This window comes from Rutidosis leptorrhynchoides, chromosome 4 (assembly GCF_046630445.1).
Source record: "Rutidosis leptorrhynchoides isolate AG116_Rl617_1_P2 chromosome 4, CSIRO_AGI_Rlap_v1, whole genome shotgun sequence".
NCBI classification, from domain to species: Eukaryota; Viridiplantae; Streptophyta; class Magnoliopsida; order Asterales; family Asteraceae; genus Rutidosis; species Rutidosis leptorrhynchoides.
Window position 1 is genome coordinate 192,061,292 of NC_092336.1, and position 22,039 is coordinate 192,083,330.

The following is a 22,039-nucleotide window of genomic DNA, read 5'->3' on the forward strand; positions in this document are numbered from 1 at the left end:
TCCAGAAAGTTCAAAACGAATTCGAATTTTATGAAAAACCAATCGTTTGACTTTTAAAAAAATTAACATTAACTTCAAAATTCGAGCTTGATTTTGTAAATTAATAACTAAGACTTTGTAGATAGGTTGAATAAAGGATTACAATCAACTCTGCAATTTTAGATTTTGACAATGATTTGAATTCGAGTTTTTTTGAAAAAAAACGAGCAAGACAGGGCAGTCGAGCTGTAACTTATGTTCTTATGTTTTTCCTTCACAAATGCAGTAATGTTTATATATAAAAAGTGATAGTTAACGATCACTATAACATTTGGATTCATTTGTATTTGTTTTATAGTTAAGATTCGGTCGACATGAATATATTCGTTCAGAGATAGATAAAATAAAAAAAATAAAGTTTAATTGTGATGGTTAACAAAATTTTGGATTTATTAGTTGAATAATTCAAGATCAGAGACAGAAACAATAATTTAAAACAGATTGACAGTGATTGGAACCGATTCTATTGATAAGTTTCGTTGATATATTAATTTTAATAATAAATAAATATATTAATACTTATAATTTTATTATTAATCAATAATAATAATACTGAAATATTATTATTAATTATAACCTAATAATACTGTTATTAATAATTATCATAATAATAATATTTAGAATGATGATACCAATAGTTACATTAATGTTTATAATGATATTGTTAATGATAATATTAATAAATTTTATTATTTTTATAATAATAATAAAATGATAATAATAATAATATTGATTCTTAATGATAAAACTTAATAATAATACAAGTAATAACAATGTCACATGTTTTCAATTTTTATATCCATATATATATATCATAATAATTTTAATGATAATAATGAGAGTAATAATAATAATAATTGTATTAATAATAACATTAATGTTACTATAACTCATAAAAATGATATTAATGATATTAATAATAAATTGTGTTATTTTCATATAATTATATCTATAATAATTCTAATGATATTAATAATATTAATAAAGAGATTGATGAATAATCATACTAACTTAAATCTATAATTTTACTACAAATTATAATGATATAATGAATTAGATGTATCAACATTATACTAATGTTAATAATAATAATAATATTATACTAGTTATTAATAATGGAGATAAATATAATAATATTAATGTTACATTTATATTTTAATTTGTACTTAAATATTAATGTTACAATTTATTAATCATGTATTATTTAATAGTTATATAATATATATATATATATATATATATATATATATATATATATATATTTACTTAATTAATAACTTATTTATTCTGTATACTACTTTACATTTTTTATTTTTTTTTTATTTTTTTTTTAATCCCAAATGATTATTTTGTATTTTATTAATTCAATTTAATATGTACACTTATATTTATATATGTAAGTATATATATAATCACATATTTATTTACACATAATTGTTCATGAATCGTAGGAAATAGTCAAGGGTTAAATGATTCCATATAATAGTTCAAAATTTTTGAGACTCAGTTTAATAGACTTTGATTATCGTGTCGAAATCATATAAGATTAAGTTTAAATTTGGTCTGAAATTCCCGGGTCATCACAAACATGTTGAAAAAGAACAAGAGAAAGATGATCCACCAGAGGTCATATCGAAGAAAAGTGAAGAACCACCAATGAAGGTGTACAAGGCACCTATTCCATACCCAAAAGAATTGAAGAAAGACAGACTCGCGAGCCAATATCAGAAATTTGCGGATATGATCAAGCAAATCAGCATTAACATGCCACTCGCGGAGGTTCTTAAGGGTATGCCCCATTACGGAAAGTTTTTGAAAGATCTCATATCCTCGAAGGGTAAATACCACGATGTTTCTGCCACATTCCTCCATGAGGAGTGTTCGACCATCTTGAAAAAGCAAAATGTACCTCTAAAATTGGGAGATCCGGGTAGTTTTATCATCCCATGTATGATGGGTGATTCGGTAGTGTACGATGCACTAGCCGACCTAGGTGCAAGTGTTAACCTAATGCCTTATTCGTTATATTTGAAACTTGACTTAGGAGACTTGAAACCAACCCGGATGGGTATTCGATTAGCAAATCAATCATTTGATACTCCCATAGGTATAGCCGATGATATTCTTGTAAAAGTTGGCTCACTTATCTTTCCCGTCGACTTTGTTATTCTAGAAATGCAAGAGGACACAAAAGTTCCTATCATTTTAGGACGTCCTTTCCTTAACACCGCAGATGCTATCATTAATGTCTAAAAAGAACAATTAAGTCTAGGTGTGGGAAACGAGAGAATAATTTGTCATATTGACAAAGCCATGAAAAGACCCACTTCCATCGATGACTCTTGTTTTCAAATTGATGTTATAAATCTTTGTGTTGAGGATGAATTGCAGGAGCTACTTGAAATTGATACATCAGGGTTTGCCCCGGTAAGTGAAAATGAGTATTTCAGTATTGATGAAGCTTTTGATGAATTGATGAAAGTGTTCACGGATGATGAGACCATGGAAGAAGAAATTCCCAAGGAAGAGGAATCATTTGAAGATATCGGAAATAAAGATAGATTCCAAATAAAGAATTCCTTGGAAGAACTACCCGTGCTAGAGCTTAAGGAGCTACCCAAACACTTGGAGTATGCTTATCTCGAAGGTACATCTCAATTACCGGTAATTATTGCTTCACATCTTTCCGGTAACGAGAAGGATAGGTTAATCTCTGTTTTGAAAACCCATAAAAAGCCTATAGCCTGAAAAACGACCGAAATTCCAGGGATAAACCCGTCTTATTGTACACATAAAATTCTCCTTGAGAATGACTTTAAACCAGTAGTACAAAGACAACGTAGGCTAAATCCCAACATGAAAGAGGTTGTTAAAAAGGAGGTAGTCAAGCTTCTTGACGCCGAGTTAATCTACCCCATCTCCGATAGTCCTTGGGTTAGTCCAGTACAAGTAGTGCCCAAAAAGGGGGTACAACCGTTATTGTAAATGAAAAGGACGAACTTGTTCCAACTAGAACGGTTACCGGCTGGAGAGTATGTATTGATTACAGACGTCTCAATGATGCCACTAGAAAGGATCATTTACCGTTACCTTTTATTGATCAAATAATTGAACGATTAGCGGGGAAAGAATACTATTGCTTTCTATATGGTTTCTCCAGTTACTTCCAAATTCCAATTGATCCCAATGACCAAGAAAAGACCACATTCATTTGTCCTTTCGGTACCTTTGCCTATCGCCGCATGCCATTTGGTTTATGCAATGCACCCGGAACCTTTCAAAGGTGCATGATGGCAATTTTTGATGATATGGTAGAGGATTGTATGGAAGTCTTCATGGATGACTTTTCTGCATTTGGAGATTCCTTTGAATCGTGTCTTTTTAACCTTGAACGTATGCTTATCCGATGTGAGAAAGCAAACTTGGTCCTAAATTGGAAAAAATGTCACTTCATGGTGAAGGAGGGCATTGTACTTGGTCACAAGATATCTCGTGCGGGAATAGAGGTAGATAAAGCTAAAATTGAAGTTATCTCTAAGCTACCTATACCAACAAATGTCAAGGCCATTAGAAGCTTTCTTGGTCACGCGGGATTCTACAGATGATTTATCAAAGATTTTTCTAAAATCGCCTGCCCAATGACCAAACTTCTTGAAAAGGATGCTCCATTTGACTTCGATTCCAATTACGAGAATGCATTCTCCATTCTAAAGTCAAAACTCACACAAGCTCCCATTATCGTATCTCCAGATTGGAGTATGCCTTTTGATTTAATGTGTGACGCGAGTGACTATGCCTTAGGTGCTGTCTTGGAACAACGACCCGATAATCATTTTCATCCAATTTATTATGCGAGCAAAACGCTAACGGGAGCTCAAATTAATTATACCACCACAGAAAAGGAGCTCTTGGCGGTTGTTTATGCGTTTGATAAATTTTGGTCATATTTGGTGTTGTCCAAAACCATTGTTTACACGGACCATTCGGCCCTTAGATACTTATTCTCGAAACTAGATGCAAAACATCGTCTCATACGTTGGGTTCTTTTACTTCAAGAGTTTGACATTGAGATACGTGATAAGAAAGGAGCCGAGAATCTAGCCGCCGACCATTTATCCCGACTTGAAAACCCCGAATTAGAAAAACTCGATGATACAATCATCAAGGACACATTTCCTGATGAATCTCTAATGAGGGTTGACAAGGAATCTGAAATCCCATGGTTTGCCCATTTTGCAAACTATCTTGCGTCAGGCATGAAAGGACCCGTTCATATACATTATAAACGATTCACAATAGTTGATTACATTGCGAGGTATTTGACCTCTATATGATACATTTTACAAACATTGCATTCGTTTTTAAAAGACAAACTTTCTTTACATCGAAAAGTGACAGGCATGCATACCATTTCATAATATCCACTATCCAACTATAAATTGATTTAATAATAATCTTTGATGAACTCAATGACTCGAATGCAACGTTCTTCGAAATATGCTATGAAAGACTCCAAGTAATATCTTTAAAATGAGCAAATGCACAGCGGAAGATTTCTTTAACACCTGAGAATAAACATACTTTAAAGTGTCAACCAAAAGGTTGGTGAGTTCATTAGTTTATCATAATCATTTATTTCCATCATTTTAATAGACCACAAGAATTTCATTTCCAGTTCTCATAAATATACGTCCCATGCATAGAGACAAAAATAATCATTCATATGGTGAACATCTGGTAACCGACATTAACTAGATACATATAAGAATATCCCCTATCATTCCGGGATCCTCCTTCGGACATGATATAAATTTCGAAGTACTAAAGCATCCGGTACTTTGGATGGGGTTTGTTAGGCCCAATAGATCTATCTTTAGGATTCGCGTCAATTAGGGTGTCTGTTCCCTAATTCTTAGATTACCAGACTTTAATAAAAAGGGGCATATTCGATTTCGATAATTCAACCATAGAATGTAGTTTCAATTACTTGTGTCTATTTCGTCAAACATTTATAAAAGCGCATGTATTCTCAGTCCCAAAAATATAAAGGGTAAAAAGGCAAATGAAACTCACCATACTGTATTTCGTAGTAAAAATACATATAACGTCATTGAACAAGCGCAAGGTTGGCCTTGGATTCACGAACCTAAATTAATTATATATATTTATGTGTTGGTCAATATTTGTCTAACAAATTAGGTCAAGTCATAGTGTACCACAATCCTAATACTCGAGACTAATATGCAAAAGTCAACAAAAGTAAATTTGACTCTAAATAATTTCCAAAAATCTATACATGATTAATATATAGTTTAAATATCGTCGTTTTATATTTTTAAATATTTTTAAAAGATTTATTAGAGTAAATAATATAATTTATTTATTAATAAATAAAATTTTATATTAAATTTATATAATAAAATATACTTTTATATATATTAAGTAATAAAATTTATAGGGTTAATTTAATATCATAAAGATAATATGATAGGTATTATTAAAGTAAGTTATTACACGTAGTAAAATATGTTTGTATCACATATTTATTTGATAAAATAATATTTATAATGATAGTAAGTAAAAGTTGTATTATTTTGTAATAATAATTATTATTATAAAAATATCAATATTTATAATTACTAAGATGACATTATGATAAAACGATAATTCTAATTATGATAACTTTAATATTTACGATAATTTTTAATATTATCTTTAAAATAATAATTCTATTTAAAATAATAATAGTAATGATATTTTATAGTAACAATGACATTTCTATTAAAATGATAATTTTTGTTAAAATGATAGTTTTAATACTAACGATACTTTTAATAATAATAGTAATGATAAAAATAATAAGAACGATAATTTTATCTAAATCAATATCTTATAATATTTTAATTTCATCATGATACTCTTACTCGTTATTTCCTAATCGTTTCGTTTAATAGCTTTTAATCGTCTTTTATATCGTGTTCATAATAATGATAATAATAGTAATCAAAATAATTAGGTGTTACAAATATTTTGTTTTAATTACACTAATATTAATAATGATAGTTACTATAACATTATTAACGATAATACTAATAATTATCTTAATGATAATATAGTAATAATAATAATAACAATAACAATAACCATTTTTAAATAATGATATATATATATATTAATAATGATAGTAATAATAGTAATAATAATAATAATAATAATAATAATTGGAGAATAATAATAATACTAATTATAACTTTAACGATAATAACGATAGTAATAATAAAAAAAAATTAATGATAAATCCCTTTTATTGATAAAGATAATAATAATGATAATAATAAGATAAAACTAGAACGACGATAAAAACGACGATAATAATAATAATCATTTTTAATAAAAATATAGAAAATTCAATTGATTATAACTTCTAATCCGTTCATCGAAACCATTCGATATCTAAAGGAAAAGTTCTTAATTTTTCGCTAGCTTTCCAAGGACATGCATATCTTATACCTTATCTCAATCGCAAGTGTAACTAATTCAAGATTCAACCTAACCTGTCTAAGGGCAATATCAAAAGTACAAGCATGCATAATCCTAAATACTCGAGCACTAGTCAGGGATACGCTATTAGTATGTAAAAGTTAAATTATGAGTACTCACGTATCAATATTGAGATTCAATATTGCAGGAAAGGTACGTAGACGCAACAGAAATGATAAACACTATATTGACCTCACAAGCATACCCATGAACCATACTCAATCACCTCCATAGCTATAACCCATAATTTCCTTAATCCTATCCTACTCGAAAAACAATTTCGAAATCACTCGGACAGCACTCCGTAGTAATATTTTATGTATACTAATAATATCTTGAAATAATACGGAGTAAATATATATATATAAATCGATTGAGAGAGTTTAGAGAAAAATATTTTCAAGTTTCTATGAAATAATGAAACCTATTGAATTCTATTTATAATAAATTTTTAAATTATTAAAGTGAATTATTAAAGTATGAATTATTAAAGTGAATTATTAAAGTATGAATTATTAAAGTGAATTATTAAAGTATGAATTATTAAAGTGAATTATTAAAGTTAAAGTAAAGTAAAAATAAAGTAAAGGTAAAGTTTAAGTATAGTAAAAGTATAAAACTATGTACGTATAATACGCGTATAAATATATATAATATTAATTTAAATCGTTATATATATTTAATAAAATAAAATATAAATATCGTTATCTTTATCATACTAGTTAAGTAATGAGTTGTCAAAAGTGGTTCTAGATATTTATAAAAGTTATATACGTTTTAATAATAAAGTTCTTTTTAAACTGAAAACGTTTTTGTACGTTTGAAACTAAATAGATCAATCGAGTCTTTATGAGATTCAATCTTCCACTATCCTTTGTCTAATTCTCAATGATTGACAATTTGTTCTTATTTATAAATCACTTTACCATTTTCCGAATATTGTTAAAATGGAAAGATTTCTCAAATCAACGTGGGCCTTTCAACAGAGACGTGTAATCATAATTCAATATATCTGATAATTCAATCATTTGATCTTATCTTCTAATTCCATTGATAAACATTTTGAAACAGATACAATCATATAAAGTATTTAATCTAATATTTTGTTTATGTTTCAAGTTATAATATTTATACACATATACATATACATATATAATCATATTCGTTTAATGGTTCGTGAATCGTTGGAACTTGGTCGAGGTTGAATGAATGTATGAACATAGTTTAAAATTCTTAAAATTTAACTTAACAAATATTGCTTATCGTGTCGGAAACATATAAAGATTAAAGTTTAAATTTGGTTGGAAATTTCCGGGTTGTCACAAGGCATTCTTCAAAAAGGACTTTCTTATCAACAAAAGAAGAAATTCTTTGCGGATTTGAAGTCCTATTTCTGGGAACATCCCGACCTATTTCGTGTTGGTGCGGATCAAATGATTCGCCGTTGTGTGTACGGAAAAGAGGCTCAACAAATTCTTGAGCAATGTCATTAAGGGCCCACCGGCGGTCATTTCGGACCAAACCACACCGCAAGAAAAATCCTTGACTCGGGCTTTTATTGGCCCACGATCTTTAAAGATGCCGATAATTTCGTTCGGACTTGTAATGCATGCCAACGAACGGGTAACATCACGAAAAAGGATGAGATACCTCAAACCGGCATCCAAGTTTGTGAAATCTTTGATATTTGGGGAATGGATTTCATGGGACCATTTCCAAGTTCCCATAAGTGCAAGTACATCCTAGTAGCAGTTGACTATGTATCTAAGTGGGCTGAAGCGAAAGCTTTACCTACGAATGATGCTAGGGTGGTGGTAAACTTCTTGAAAAATCTCTTCTCGCGCTTTGGAATCCCGAAGGCACTCATATCCGATCGAGGAACACATTTTGCCAACAACCTTCTTGAAATAGTGTTGAAAAGTATGGCGTAACTCATCGTTTCTCTACTCCATACCACCCGCAAACTAGTGGTCAAGTGGAGAACACGAATCGTGCCTTAAAACGCATACTTGAGAAGACGGTTGATAACAACCCTAAGATTTGGCAACGCAAGTTAGATGATGCGTTGTGGGCCTTTAGGACTGATTTTAAAACACCAATCGGTACCACACCATTTAGACTTGTATATGGTAAAGCGTGTCATCTTCCGGTTGAAGTGGAACATAGAGCATACTGGGCATTGAAACTTTGTAATTTAGACATGGAAAAGGCTGGTGAAAACCGATTCATACAAATGCATGAATTGGAAGAGTTGAGATTAGAGGCGTACGAGAATTCGAGCTCGTATAAGGAGAAAACGAAAAGGTGGCATGATGCCCGATTGAAAGAAGTGAAAGAATTTAAAACCAGTGATAAGGTTTTGGTTTTTAACTCACGGTTTAAATTTTCTCCCGGAAAGTTGAAGTCCCGATGGACGGGACCTTATTTGGTGAAACAAGCATATCCATCGGGATATGTTGAGTTGTTTGGAAACAGAAATACTTTTAAAGTGAATAGTCATCGATTAAAACTCTATTTTGATGGAGTTAATACCACGGTTCAAGATGACATCACTTTCTCCCCCAACGCTAATTAGCTTGGGAAGGAGTCACGTGAACGACTCACTAATAAACCTCACAACATGTACATAGTCTCATTCATGCGTCTCGTTTCTTAGGATTGATTGTTTTTTAGTGTTTTGAGTGATTTTTCGAATTTTAGTACGAACCAAGTTGTTTAGGGACCTTCCGCAATGTTTAAAACGCGAAAAAACATCAAAAGCTGGTGCAACAGGGCCAGATGCGCCGCATCTGTAGTGGATGCGCCGCATCTAAGGACAAGAAAAAAGCCGACAGTTTCAGATGCGCTGAGATTAGGTCATGCGCCGCTTTGGGGCCACCAGATGCGCCACATCTGCCTCAGATGCGCCGCATCTGAGCCAGATGCGCCACATCTACTACAGATGCGCCGCATTTGTATCTGAATGTTGGAGACTGCCCATTTTTTTTGCACAAATACGGGAGTTTATCATTTTTATTCATTTTTTCACCTACAACTCCGACTTTCATCTCATTTTCTCTCAAGGATTCCATCTCCAAACACTAAATCAACCGATTAAACCCATCTTTGAGCATCTAATCCGTATATCAACATAAGAAAGGTAAGATTAATCTTCATTTCTTCATGGTTCTTGTGTTCTTCATTCTCAAATTCGGATTTAGCTTGTTCTAAGTGTGGGGATGTTTAAATCTTCATGTTTTGGTCATTATATGCTTGTATTGTTGTCACTAATCCTTATTCATGCTCGAATTTCATGCCTAATTGCTCAAAAATTTACTTAAGAAATTAGGATTCTTCATGAATTTGGGGATTTCGAAAAAATGACCATTACTTGTTTAAATTGGGATGTTTTAGAGTTCAATTACTAGTATACAATAGCAAATCTGCATGAACCTTAGTTGAATTACACGATTGCACAAATTATTGAATTTTAGGGTTCTTAAAATGGAGATTTTGACTTTTGTTGACTAGTAAGTGTTCTAAGTGGAATTAAAGCAATGCATTGATTATGCTAAACTCATATATGCCTTAACTTAGTGTTTGTTCGAATTGAAAAGTTTTACTTGTGAAAGTTAAGGATTGTATGCTTAGGCTTTTTGATGAAATTGTTAACTTGAGTCGAATTTAGTGTCTAAATGTATGATAACCATTGATTGCATATTGTTTGACATGCTTATTGATGAATGCTAATGGTTTCATACACTTGTTTTGGTGAAACTAATTATGCTAGATATGATTAAACTTATGAAGTGATAAAAAATATGAGTCATACTAGTACATGTTTGTTGAAAATGAGATAAGTACATCCATAATAGACATGAGAGTTTGTGTAATGCGTACGATATAACGTGTTCTACATGGTTTTGGCTTGTGCAATATGAAAGATGTTTTGAATTTCTTTAACGCTAATCAACTAGGTTTGTTGTTTTGTTTGTTTGGTTTTGTTGTGTTTTTGTAGACTAGAGCATCATCATCAAACCTAAAATCAAAGAAGCAAAAAGCCCCGGCAATTGTAGATGAGGAAACAAGTGAAGAAGAAAATGTTGTTGAAGAGGAAGAAATGGATATTGACAACCGGCAGTTAAATGTCCGTGGATTAACCATTCCGGATCCATGGATCAATGCAGTTTTGAGGCATCCGGAATATTATGAACGAATGAAGGCACTTCTACACAAAGACGTATATCCGGGGAAATATATCGATTGGATACCATTAGAAGAAGCCGGTGAATATCAAAATTTTTGCAAACTTTTCCGAGTAACGTATCAAGGCCATCGAATATATGCATGGGAAAACCTGTTCAGAATGCAAGAAAGAGTGTACCCACTTTTAGTCAAAGAATTCGTTGGTTCACTTAGGGTTGATTACACGTCACCAACATCCGGTACCTTTATGAGATTTCGTCTTGGAGGACAAGACCGAACATTAACACTGCTATAATTTGTAAAGGCGTTGGATATCTATGAAGGGTTGCCACATCAATTAATGCAAAATTACTTTAATCAATGTATATACTATGTTTCTTCTTTTAATCATTCGGAAGCATGGGTGGATATGAGCAATAGCGCATATAGTGCAAGCAAGCAGACTTGTAGCAAGCTACGTACCTATGAGCATCGATGCGTCCAAAGATTCATTTCAAGTACCATAAACTGTCGAAAAGACAGTAGCGAAAAAGTTACCAACTTGGATATCTGGTACATTCACGCGATAATGGATCACTCCCATGTTTACATTCCACGAATGATTCTCACTTTCCTTCTCGAAGAAAGGAAAAAGATTACACCAATCATGGGCGGCCATTTTGTAACCAGGATTGCCCAACATTTTCGTATCAATACAAGTGGGTTAGAGGAGAAACATATGATTGCCTTTGATAGAGTAAGCTATACAAGGGCAAACATTTTGATGAGGGGGTCGAACAGCCTTCTAACTAGGTATGTGGATCCCGTGAACAGGCAACCAGAACAACCACAACTGCAGCCAGATCCACAGCCGAATGTTGGAAGTAGTTCGGGTCCGGGAAATGATTGGGAGGCTTACATGGCGCGACAGTTTTCGGATTTACGACTCCATAATGATCGAAACACCCAAAAGGTAATTGATCACTACGATACAGGTAATAGGGAGATGCAACATTACATTGATGTAGGGAATGATCGAATGTGGTACACTCAAGCGGGGCAGCAAAATCAGCTTAACTGGATACATGAACAGACTGTGTCATATGCTGCAGATCCCGCTAACTATACCCCCTCTCCTTGGCCTGCATACGAACTATGGGTTCGAATGGGTGATCCATATCCTGCGCCTTATCCTCCTCCTCCTAACCCGCCTACTGAAGACACCGCTGTCCCTGCTCAAGCAACTTATCAGGGGTACAACCCCTCAATATTTCAGGCCGACGACGCGGGAAACCAAAATGAAGGCCGAGCTAGCCCAAGTAACTCTTTTTGGGGATTCTTCTGAAGTTGACATGATTATTGGTAAAGTGTGTGAACGGTTTGATTGATGTTGGTTTGTTTCAAAAACAATTTATCTTTATGTTTGGTGTGTAATAACTTGATAGTATTTTGGATGATTGTAATTTGAATAATTTAGATAATTATAAGTGGGGTTTTTAGTACATGGAGTACACCCCCATTTATTTGTGTGAATCGTATGTTTGCTTTGTTTGAATTGATACAGGTGAGAATTGTGCTATATGCTGCATTTTTACAAAGACTGGCAGTAAGTTCAGCACATACTTGATTGATGATTGTTTTGTAGTTGCAAGAAGCGGATGATGTTCTTATGCTGGCATTCAGTTCAGCGCCATCATCCCGTGAACTTCGGTTTTAGACCTTGAAAGTAATAAACTCTCTTACACTCTTTAACCCTCTTGAATTTAAATTTTTCTGATTTCATGTAACGAGGGCGATACATGAACTCAAATGTGGGGAGGAAGTTATAAATTCTTTCGGGTTTTTGATTTTGGTTAAAAAGGCTTAAAATGGTGAAAATTTTTAAACTTTTATCTTCATAAATTCAAATTTTGTTTAAAATTTGTAGATTTTAAAACTAGGTGTATACACCGAAATTATTATCACAAAACAAATTAAGAAACAACCAAATGATTGAGTTTATTTTATTAAAAATCATAAAACTAGTAGTCATATAAAAGATATAATCATCATGCTATACCACATTCTGAATAAAAAAGAATCATCAAGTAATTTGTTGTTCTAACAATCTAATCCAATGCTCATCTATGTAAGGATTGTAAAGGAAGTCAAGTCTTCCAATATGACACACTTGCTAACTTATGTTAGAAGATGTAGTCCAGAACAGCTGTAGGTTGACGAAAAATCTTGAAAAGTCATCTCTATCATCGGCTGGAAATCCACCTCACCTCAGCATTAAACAAGGTTTTTGGTGGTCAGACTTATCCTAACCATGAGATGGATCTATCTCGTACAATGGGGGGGCACATTGCAAATTAGCTTTTAAGACTAATGAATCTAATCCCCAGATGGATGATCTCCAGAAAGATCAACCGCATCTATGTTGACTGCGGCCAACATACATATGCCATAACAAATTGAGGTGTGCAAACTCATGGTTCACCGATGATATTTGGACATGATATAGTTTCTTCCAAAAACTTATGCTATTTTATGAACTATATTGTGTAAAACCATTTTAGGACATCCGGTTTCAAGTTCCATGATACTTCAATCATGGGGGCGAGTAGCTTGCTAAGCGCCGACTGAGGCTTCGGTTTTCAGTTACCCTCAACCGGACTTTGAGGTTAAAACCGAAAAACTTGTTAGTGTAAAAAAAAAAACTAACATGTCTAATTTTCAAAATATAAAAGGTTTTTCGCAAAGGTCCCAATTTCCCTAAGGATCCAAATTTTTAAGAAACGTGGACTTTAAAACCCACCTTTCGACTTTGGTGTGATTTCATTTCGTGTATTTACTAAAAGTGTGTGTATTACATTGTGAAATAAATAAAAGCGTGTGTACTCCTAAGGGTTGTGTATACTCAAAATGCGTGAGTTTGATTCGTGTGTGAAATAAAAAGTGTAAGTATATATATTGTGACCCGAGTGTGTGTTCCATATAGCGTGAGTTATTGTGTTACTAAATAACTTGTGTATCTTGTGTACTATATCGAGTGAGTGTGATTCCCATTTTTGTGTTCTCAATTAAATAAGTGTGTTCACTATTGTAAATTTCGATTTCTTGTAAGTCTTGCTTGAGGACAAGCAAGGTTTAAGTGTGGGAATTTTGATAACGCCAAAATTACACATGTTTATTGCCGTTATTTCGATCCAAAGTTGTTCAATTTGTATGTAATTGTTGTACGTATGTATTGTAATTCGTGTATATTTGTAAAAGTCCATTGTGAATGAATAAATGAAGACCAACAGCGAAAACAGAGTCAAAACTAAGATTGAACGCGTAAAACAGCCCGAAACCACTGTAACAGGTCCAAATGTGGCGTATCTCTCTTAGATACGGCGCATCTCTGTACCAAATAACTCCCGACAGTTTCAGATGCGGAGCATAAAGAATTCTGGACCAAAACAGCCTCAGATGCGGCGCATCTGAGATGGATGCGGAGCATCCAAGCCAGATGCGGCGCATCTGTCCCAGATGCGGTGCATCTGCTCCCCTGCCGACAGTCCTGAGTGCAGAATCGAGCTGGAATCTACTGAACATAAAGAGATGCGGCGCATCCCAAAGAGATGCGGCGCATCTGGTCAATTTCTGGCCATTTTACCTAACTTTTTAGCCTATTTAAGAGAGCCTTTGGTTACATACTTCATATACCTTCACTACTACGTTCTCCCTCACTTCTAATACAATTTTCAAGGTTCAAGGAAGGCTGCAAGTCAATCTCCACTCTTTCAACATCAAGATTAAGCTATGATCATTCATCACTATTGGTACTTTTGTTCTATATCTTTTAAACATGAATTCGAATTGTATTTACTGTTCCATTAGTTCTACTATGATTATGTTTGGCTAAAAGCCTTGTGTGTTTGCTTCAATGTAAGATTTATGGCTTGGGATTGTTCTATACTTTGATGTTATGCTAGTTATATATATGTTTGATTGATTAAATTATCTAGTTCAACCATAAGAACCATTGTTATGCTTGCTTAGTTCATTACTTCAATTATATGGATTGCAAACCTATTAATGTGAGTTAACTAGGAAAACAATCTATACTTCAATACACCTAGTAATCTAGATGATTAGATGCATAACTTAAGTGATTTTGTTATGTGTTTAATTCGGTAATTGAATAAATTCCAAAGCAACATAGTTATGAAATTACCTCAAGTGATTGTTGTAATTTAGGTTTCACATGAGTTTAACCGGGTTGAATCTAGTTAGTTAATCAATCTAAATCACCATGTTCTTTCAAAAGATCCATAGTTGTAATCATCCTTGTATCCTAGTTCAATTATGTAAGTTATGACTTGGTTTATGTGAATTTATCAAAGACCATAGCTTATACTTCAACACATAGTGATCTAGCCACCTATATGTGAGTATAGGATGTTAATTGAACGATATTTAGGATATACAATCATGTAGTTTACTTAGAGTGATTTTAGTAAACTAGGTTTTATGTGAATTCAACCACGAAAGAATCTTGTTGATTAAACATAGCTCTTAAGTTTATAGAAATTGTGAAATTGATATAAACTGCTCTATTGTAACTATTACATAATGGTTTTAATTATAGAAGAACAATCCCTGTCATTTATCAAGCATAGAAGTAAACATCGCATTCTCATTCTTGTTAATTACTATATTTATTTACTGTTTCGTTAAACGAAAATACAACTTCAAACACAAAACCCCCCTTTTAGAATAATTAATCGTGGTAAAATCTTAAAAACAAACTTCTCCCTGTGGATCGAACTGGTCAATTTACTTGCTAGTTACTGCATGATCGGGTTTTAGTTGCCTATATTATGTGTTAATTATTAAGCATATTGTCTTCATTTTAAAGGTTACGTTTTGACACATCAAGCACCTTTGGGATTCCAAAATGCGCGAAGAGACCTTTTAAGAAGTTTACCACGACCTGTGCATCATTAGTGGGTAGAGCTTTGGCCTCCACCCACTTAGACACATAATCAACGGCTACTAAGATATATTTGCAGTTGTGGGAACTCGCGAAGGGACCCATAAAATCAATTCCCCACACATCAAAAACTTCACAGACTTGGATGCCACTTTGAGGCATCTCATCACGTTTTATGATAGTTACCGTCCGTTGACATGCATCATAGGTGCGGATAAATGCATGAGCATCTTTAAAGATCGAGGGCCAATAAAAACCCGAATCAAAAACTTTCCTCGCGGTATGGTTTGGTCCATAGTAACCACCGGTGGGACCTTGATGACAGTGCTCAAGAATTTTCTGAGCTTCTTTACCGTATACACACCGACGAATCACTTGATCCGCACAAACTCGAAAGAGATAAGGGTGATCCCAAAGTAATATTTCAAATCCGTGAAGAATTTCTTCTTTTGCTGATAAGAAAATCCTTTCTGAAGAACACCCGAGGCTAGATAATTTAGGTAATCAGCAAACCAAGGAACTTCCGAGTCACTATCGACCCGCATTAAGAATTCATCAGGAAACGTGTCCTTTATATCTGACTCATTGACCTTTTCTAAATTAGGATTCTCAAGCCGAGACAAATGGTTAGCGGCAAGATTCTCGGCCCCCTTTTATCACGAATTTCAAAATCGAATTCTTGTAGAAGAAGAACCCAACGAATGAGACGTTGCTTGGCATCTTGCTTAGCAAAAAGATACTTAAGGGCCGAGTGGTCGGTATAGACAATAGTCTTGGACAACACCAAATAGGGACGAAATTTATCAAATGCAAAGACAACCATGAAGAGCTGTTTCTCATTGGTGGTATAATTAATCTGAGCTCCTATTAGTGTCCTACTCGCATAGTAAATTGGGCAAAAATGATTATCGTGGTGTTGTCCTAAGACGGCTCCCAACGCATAATCACTTGCATCGCACATAAGCTCAAAAGGTAAACTGAAATCAGGCGATACAATTATAGGAGCTTGTGTGAGCTTGGTTTTCAGAATGGAGAAGGCTTTCTTACAATCATCATTAAAATCAAAAGGAGTGTCCTTCTCAAGAAGTTTGGTCATGGGGCGAGCGATTTTTGAAAAGTATTTTATGAAACGCCTATAGAAACCCGCATGACCAAGGAAACTACGAATGGCCTTGACATTTGATGGTTCAGGTTATTTAGATATGACCTCTAGTTTGGTCTACCTCAATCCCTGCACGAGATATTTTATAGCCTATAACGATGCCTTCCTTTACCATGAAGTGGCATTTTTCCCAATTTAAGACTAAATTGGCCTTCTCACATAGAATTAGCATACGTTCAAGATTGGAAAGGCATGAATAAAAGGAGTTCCCAAAGACGGAAAAGTCGTCCATGAAAACTTCCATACACTCCTCGATCATATAGTGAAAAATTGCCATCATGCACCTTTGAAAAGTTCCAGGTGCATTGCATAACCCAAAAGGCATGAGGTGATAAGCAAAAGTACTAAACGGACAAGTGAAAGTTGTCTTGTACTGATCTTGGGGGTCTATGGGAATTTGGAAATATTCGGAGAATCCATCTAGGAAGCAGTAGAACTCCTTTCCCGCTAATCGTTCAAGCATTTGATCGATAAATGGTAGCGGAAACTGATCCTTCCTAGTGGTGTCGTTTAAGCGATGATAGTCTATACAAGCTCTCTAACCAGTAACTGTTCGCGTAGGAACAAGTTTGTTCTTTTCGTTAAGCACAACGGTTGTACCCCCTTTTTTCGGCACAACTTGAACAGGGCTCACCCACGGGCTGTCAGAGATCGGATAAATTAACCTGGCGTCAAGTAACTTGACTACCTCCTTTTTCACCACATCCTTCATATTTCGGTTTAACCTCCTTTGCCTTTGAACAACGGGTTTGTACTCATCCTCTAAGAGGATTTTATGAGTGCAAAAGGAGGGGTTGATTCCCGGTATGTTGGTCGTTTTCCAAGCTATTGCCTTTTTATGAGCCTTTAGAAGATTAATTAATCTACCCTTTTGATCACTGGTAAGGGTAGAAGAAATAATTACTGGTAATTGTGACGTACCTTGAAGATAAGCATACTCTAAATGCTCAGGGAGTTTCTTAAGTTCAAGTTCGGGTGGTTCTTCCAAGGAGGTTTTGATTCGGAACTTATCCTCCTCATTGATTTCCTCAACCGGTTCCTCCTCTGTGTGATCTTCTTTATCACTTGATTCGTCATTTGTATCTGCTTTCATCAAGTATTCAAATTCAGCATCTAAATCAAAGTCATTATTTTCATCCGTAGGAACAAAACCTGTGGTATCAACCTCCAATAATTCCTGCAAGTCATGCTCAACACACAAATCTATTACATCAAGTTGAAAACAAGTATCATCATCAGTGGACTTGGGTTGTTTCATGGCCTTGTCTACATGACAAATTACTCTCTCATTGCCTACACCTATGCTAAGTTAGTTCTGTTGAACATGGATAATAGCATCAGCGGTGTTTAGGAACGGACGACCTAGAATGATTGGCATTTTAGTGTCCTCTTTCATTTCAAGCAATACAAAATTGGTCGGAAAGATTAATGGTTCCTTGTTTGGACAAGGGTGGCTAACTCTTACTATCAAGTCTTCGGCTATCCCTATGGGAGTGTCGAAAGAGTGGTTGGCCAAATGGATACCCATCCTAGTCGGCTTCAAGTCGCCTAGGCCAAGTTTCAAGTATAATGAATACGGCATTAAATTAACATTTTCCCCTAAATCGGCTAGTGCATCGTACACTACCGAATCTCCCAAAAAACAGGGGATGATAAAGCTACCCGGGTCTCCCAATTTAGGAGGCATCTTTTGCTTTTGCAAAATAGGTGAACATGCCTCATTGAGGAACGTGGCCGACACCTCTTGGTACTTACCTTTCGAAGAGATCAGGTCCTTTAGAAACTTCCCGTAGTTGGGCATTCCTTTTATCACTTTTGCCAATGGCATGTTGATGCTGATTTGATTGATCATGTCTAAGAACTTCTTGTATTGATTTGCCAGCTTATCTTTCTTTAGAGCTTTATGATATGGAATCGGTGCTTTGTACACCTTCAATGGCGGCTTAGCAATGATCTCCGGTGGATCATCTTGCTTTTACTCTTGAGCCTTTGACTTGTCATCCTTAGATTCATCCTTCTCAGACTCTTCATCATTAGGTACCTGTAAAATAGTAGGAGAAACAACAGGAGAAACGACAAGAGGAGACTTCGGTGTCTCCTCATTAATAACCAAACCACTTCGGGTGGTTATGGCATTCACTTGCTCATTTCTAACCGGTCCCTTGTTGTTCGGATTAGACTGCATGTTAGATGGGAGAGTACCCGGTGGTCTCTCCGATAAGAACTGAGCAATACGTCCCACATCATGTTCCAAGTTCCGAATCGAAGCCTGCTGACTTCTGACTTACTGTTTTGTAGATTCACCATCTTGTCTCAAAGCAGTAATACTCTCGTCAGTTTTCATAATAAAACCCCTCAATAATTCTTCCAACGGAGGCATCTTATTTTCTGGTTGCTGAACTGGTTGCATCGGTTGCTGAAAACTTCTCGGTGGTGCTTGCTGATTTCTATTATTAAACCCAGGCGGCCTGTACAGATATACCTTCTGATTACCCTGATAAACCTGATTACCATTCTGATAATTATTACCATTCATGTTACCCGCTTGTTGAAAAACTGTTTACCACCCGGAAATTCATTAAGCGCAAAATCACCCTTTTTAACATAACCCATATAATTAGCATGTTCCTCTATTGACATTTGATCGCAATCCTTCGTAAGATGCGGTCCTTGACATAACTCACAACCCACCTTTATCGCGTGCATTTCTTTAGTCATTGACTCCATCTGTCTTTTAAAGGTCGCAAGTTGAGCTTTAACTGAAGCAAGCTCGTCACTAGTTTCGGTACTAGCAACATGAGAAGAGCGGGAAACGTCCATATCTTGATGCCAATCATAAGAATGCATAGCAGTTTCGAAGATGACTTCATAAGCTTCGTTTGGAGTCTTTTTCATTAATGAACCCCCTGCAGCAATATCAATCTCTTTCCTGGTTGGCACATTTACACCCTTGTAGAAAATCTGGATCTTGTTAAAATTGTTCAACCCGTGTTGAGGATAATTGCGTAGCATTTTACCGAACTGAGTCCATGCATCATAAAGTGTCTCATTTGGTTTCTGTACAAAGTGGTTGATGTCACTCTGCAATTTAGCAGCCTTAGAAGCCGGGAAGAAACGCAACAGAAATTTATCCTCCATTGTAGTCCAATTATCAATATCACCTTCGGGCAATGATTCCAACCAGTCCTTTGCATCATCTTTTAATGACCAAGGGAAAACCCTTAAATAAATAATAGTATCTTCAACATTTGCGATCTTGAACAAATTACAGATACTCTTAAAATTTCGAAGGTGCTCGAATGCATCCTCTTTTGGTGTACCCCTGAACTGGCATTGATGAGTTATCATGTTAAGAATCTGCCCCTTAACCTCAAAATCTGTGTTGACTGCCGGTTGTCTAATGGCATGTCCATTACCAGCCCTCGTGGCTTTCATTAAAGCTTCCATGGATTGACCTGCCCCTCCTTCAGCCATGTTAACTTCTTCTTTCTTAATATATTCAAAGTCCGGAATATAATAAGGTAACTCAGCGAAACCTTCGGCGATTTCCTGTTCTTCTTTAGCTTTGCTGCGTGTATGGTAAATTCTAGACGGTTCCAGAGTTATTTGTACCTAACCCGCGATCACACCACAACAAAACCGCGGGTAAAACCAAATAAAAATTGACAGAAAAGTAACTTTTGCAAAAACTGCTTCTCACAAAAGGATCGAATAATTAAAAGCAAACTTAAAATCTGAATGTAGAACCGCTCCCCAGCAGCGGCGCCAAAAAGTTGATGTGTGAAATCTACCTTAAATAACTAGCTAAAAACTTAATAATTATCACACAATTACAGGCAACTATAACCCGGTCATGCAGTAATCTATAAGTAATTGACCAGTTCGTTCCACAGAGAGCAGTTTAATCAAGATCTTAACACTAATAATTATCCTAGAATTCAATTTAAAGATTTGGTTTGTATTTCAATTCACGCAATCAACGTGAAGTATAACGAAATGAATTAACAATAAAGATAAAACAATGTCTACTTGAATGATTCACTATTAATATGGATTGTTCTTGCAATTATTACCGATTATTATGTTCTAAATATAGTTGTATGACTTTTCACAAAGTTCTAATCAATCAAAGTTGGTAAACTCACATAAACTCACTTGAAGAGATTAAACTATATTTGATAGAAACTAATGAGATTTGATTTGGACTAAACTCACATAAAGTCCTAATTATCACAATCACTTGCAACAATTTCACTATAATGCAATTCACAAGCCTTTCAATTACCAATTAAATCAATGATACAATCACTTGAAATCACTTCTTTATCGTCTAGATCACCTAAGTGTTGAAGCATAGATTGCATCTCAAATCTAACTCACATTAAATGATTAACAACCTATGTAATTGAATTAAGAACATAGAACATGCATAAGAGTGGATCTTTAATCAAACTCAATCAATTTCAATCATCAAAACATTAAATCCATAAGATAGAACAATCCAATATTCGTAGTATCACATTCAAGCAAACACTAAACTGATTTAGCCTAGCATATTAGAGTAACAAAGAACAATTAAACAATAAAAACTAATAGTATTCATGATTACAAAGACAAACTGATAATGAAAATGAGTACCGAACGTTATGATTAACTGAATAGAAGTAAAGAATGAGTAAATCTTCAATGGTAGGGTTTAGGTCTTCAAAGAACTCCTTAATTCGTAGCTGAAAAACTGCACACCCCTTTAGGGTTAAAAACCTCGAGTATTTATAACAAAACAAAAAGTCACCAGTTCGAGCCCATATCGCGACAACGATGACCTTATCGCGACCAGGATCCCTAAACAGCATCGCGACCGCGATGCCTATATCGCGACCGCGATTCACTCCTTTTTGAATTATGTCAATCCCTGCCAACTTATCACGACTGGGACACTACCTATCACGACCGCGATCCACTTCAGACTCAGCAAAACTTCATTTTCTTGCATCCAAACGTACTTTAAGCTCAAATATCACCAATACTTAGCAAGAAACAACCAAAACATTAACCCGAAGACCTCAGGAACTATATTTATCATTATAACTCAATTAATCACCAAAGTCTTCACATTTCTTCATATAAACAACATTAAAAACCCAATATCGCGATGTAAAATATGTATAATT

The 22,039-nt window shown here is 34.6% G+C and overlaps 1 protein-coding gene across 1 annotated transcript; it reads right to left on the reverse strand.

Annotated features, from left to right (window-relative positions):
- Positions 1 to 18,177: 18,177 nt before the first annotated feature.
- Positions 18,178 to 19,053, reverse strand: LOC139841309 (uncharacterized). The gene is made up of 2 exons (XM_071831533.1): positions 18,910 to 19,053; positions 18,178 to 18,798 (listed from the first exon to the last, which is right to left on the reverse strand). The coding sequence occupies exons 1-2, from the start codon at positions 19,051 to 19,053 to the stop codon at positions 18,178 to 18,180; spliced, it is 765 nt and encodes a 254-aa protein (XP_071687634.1).
- Positions 19,054 to 22,039: the final 2,986 nt, after the last annotated feature.

Coding starts and splice junctions, on each gene's coding strand:
- LOC139841309 (XM_071831533.1), bottom strand. CDS start 19,053: ATGCAGTCTAATCCGAACAACAAGGGACCGGTTAGAAATGAGCAAGTG. Junction 18,799..18,909: donor TTTCTCCTACTATTTTACAG/GTACCTAATGAT, acceptor CCGCCATTGAAG/GTGTACAAAGCACCGATTCC.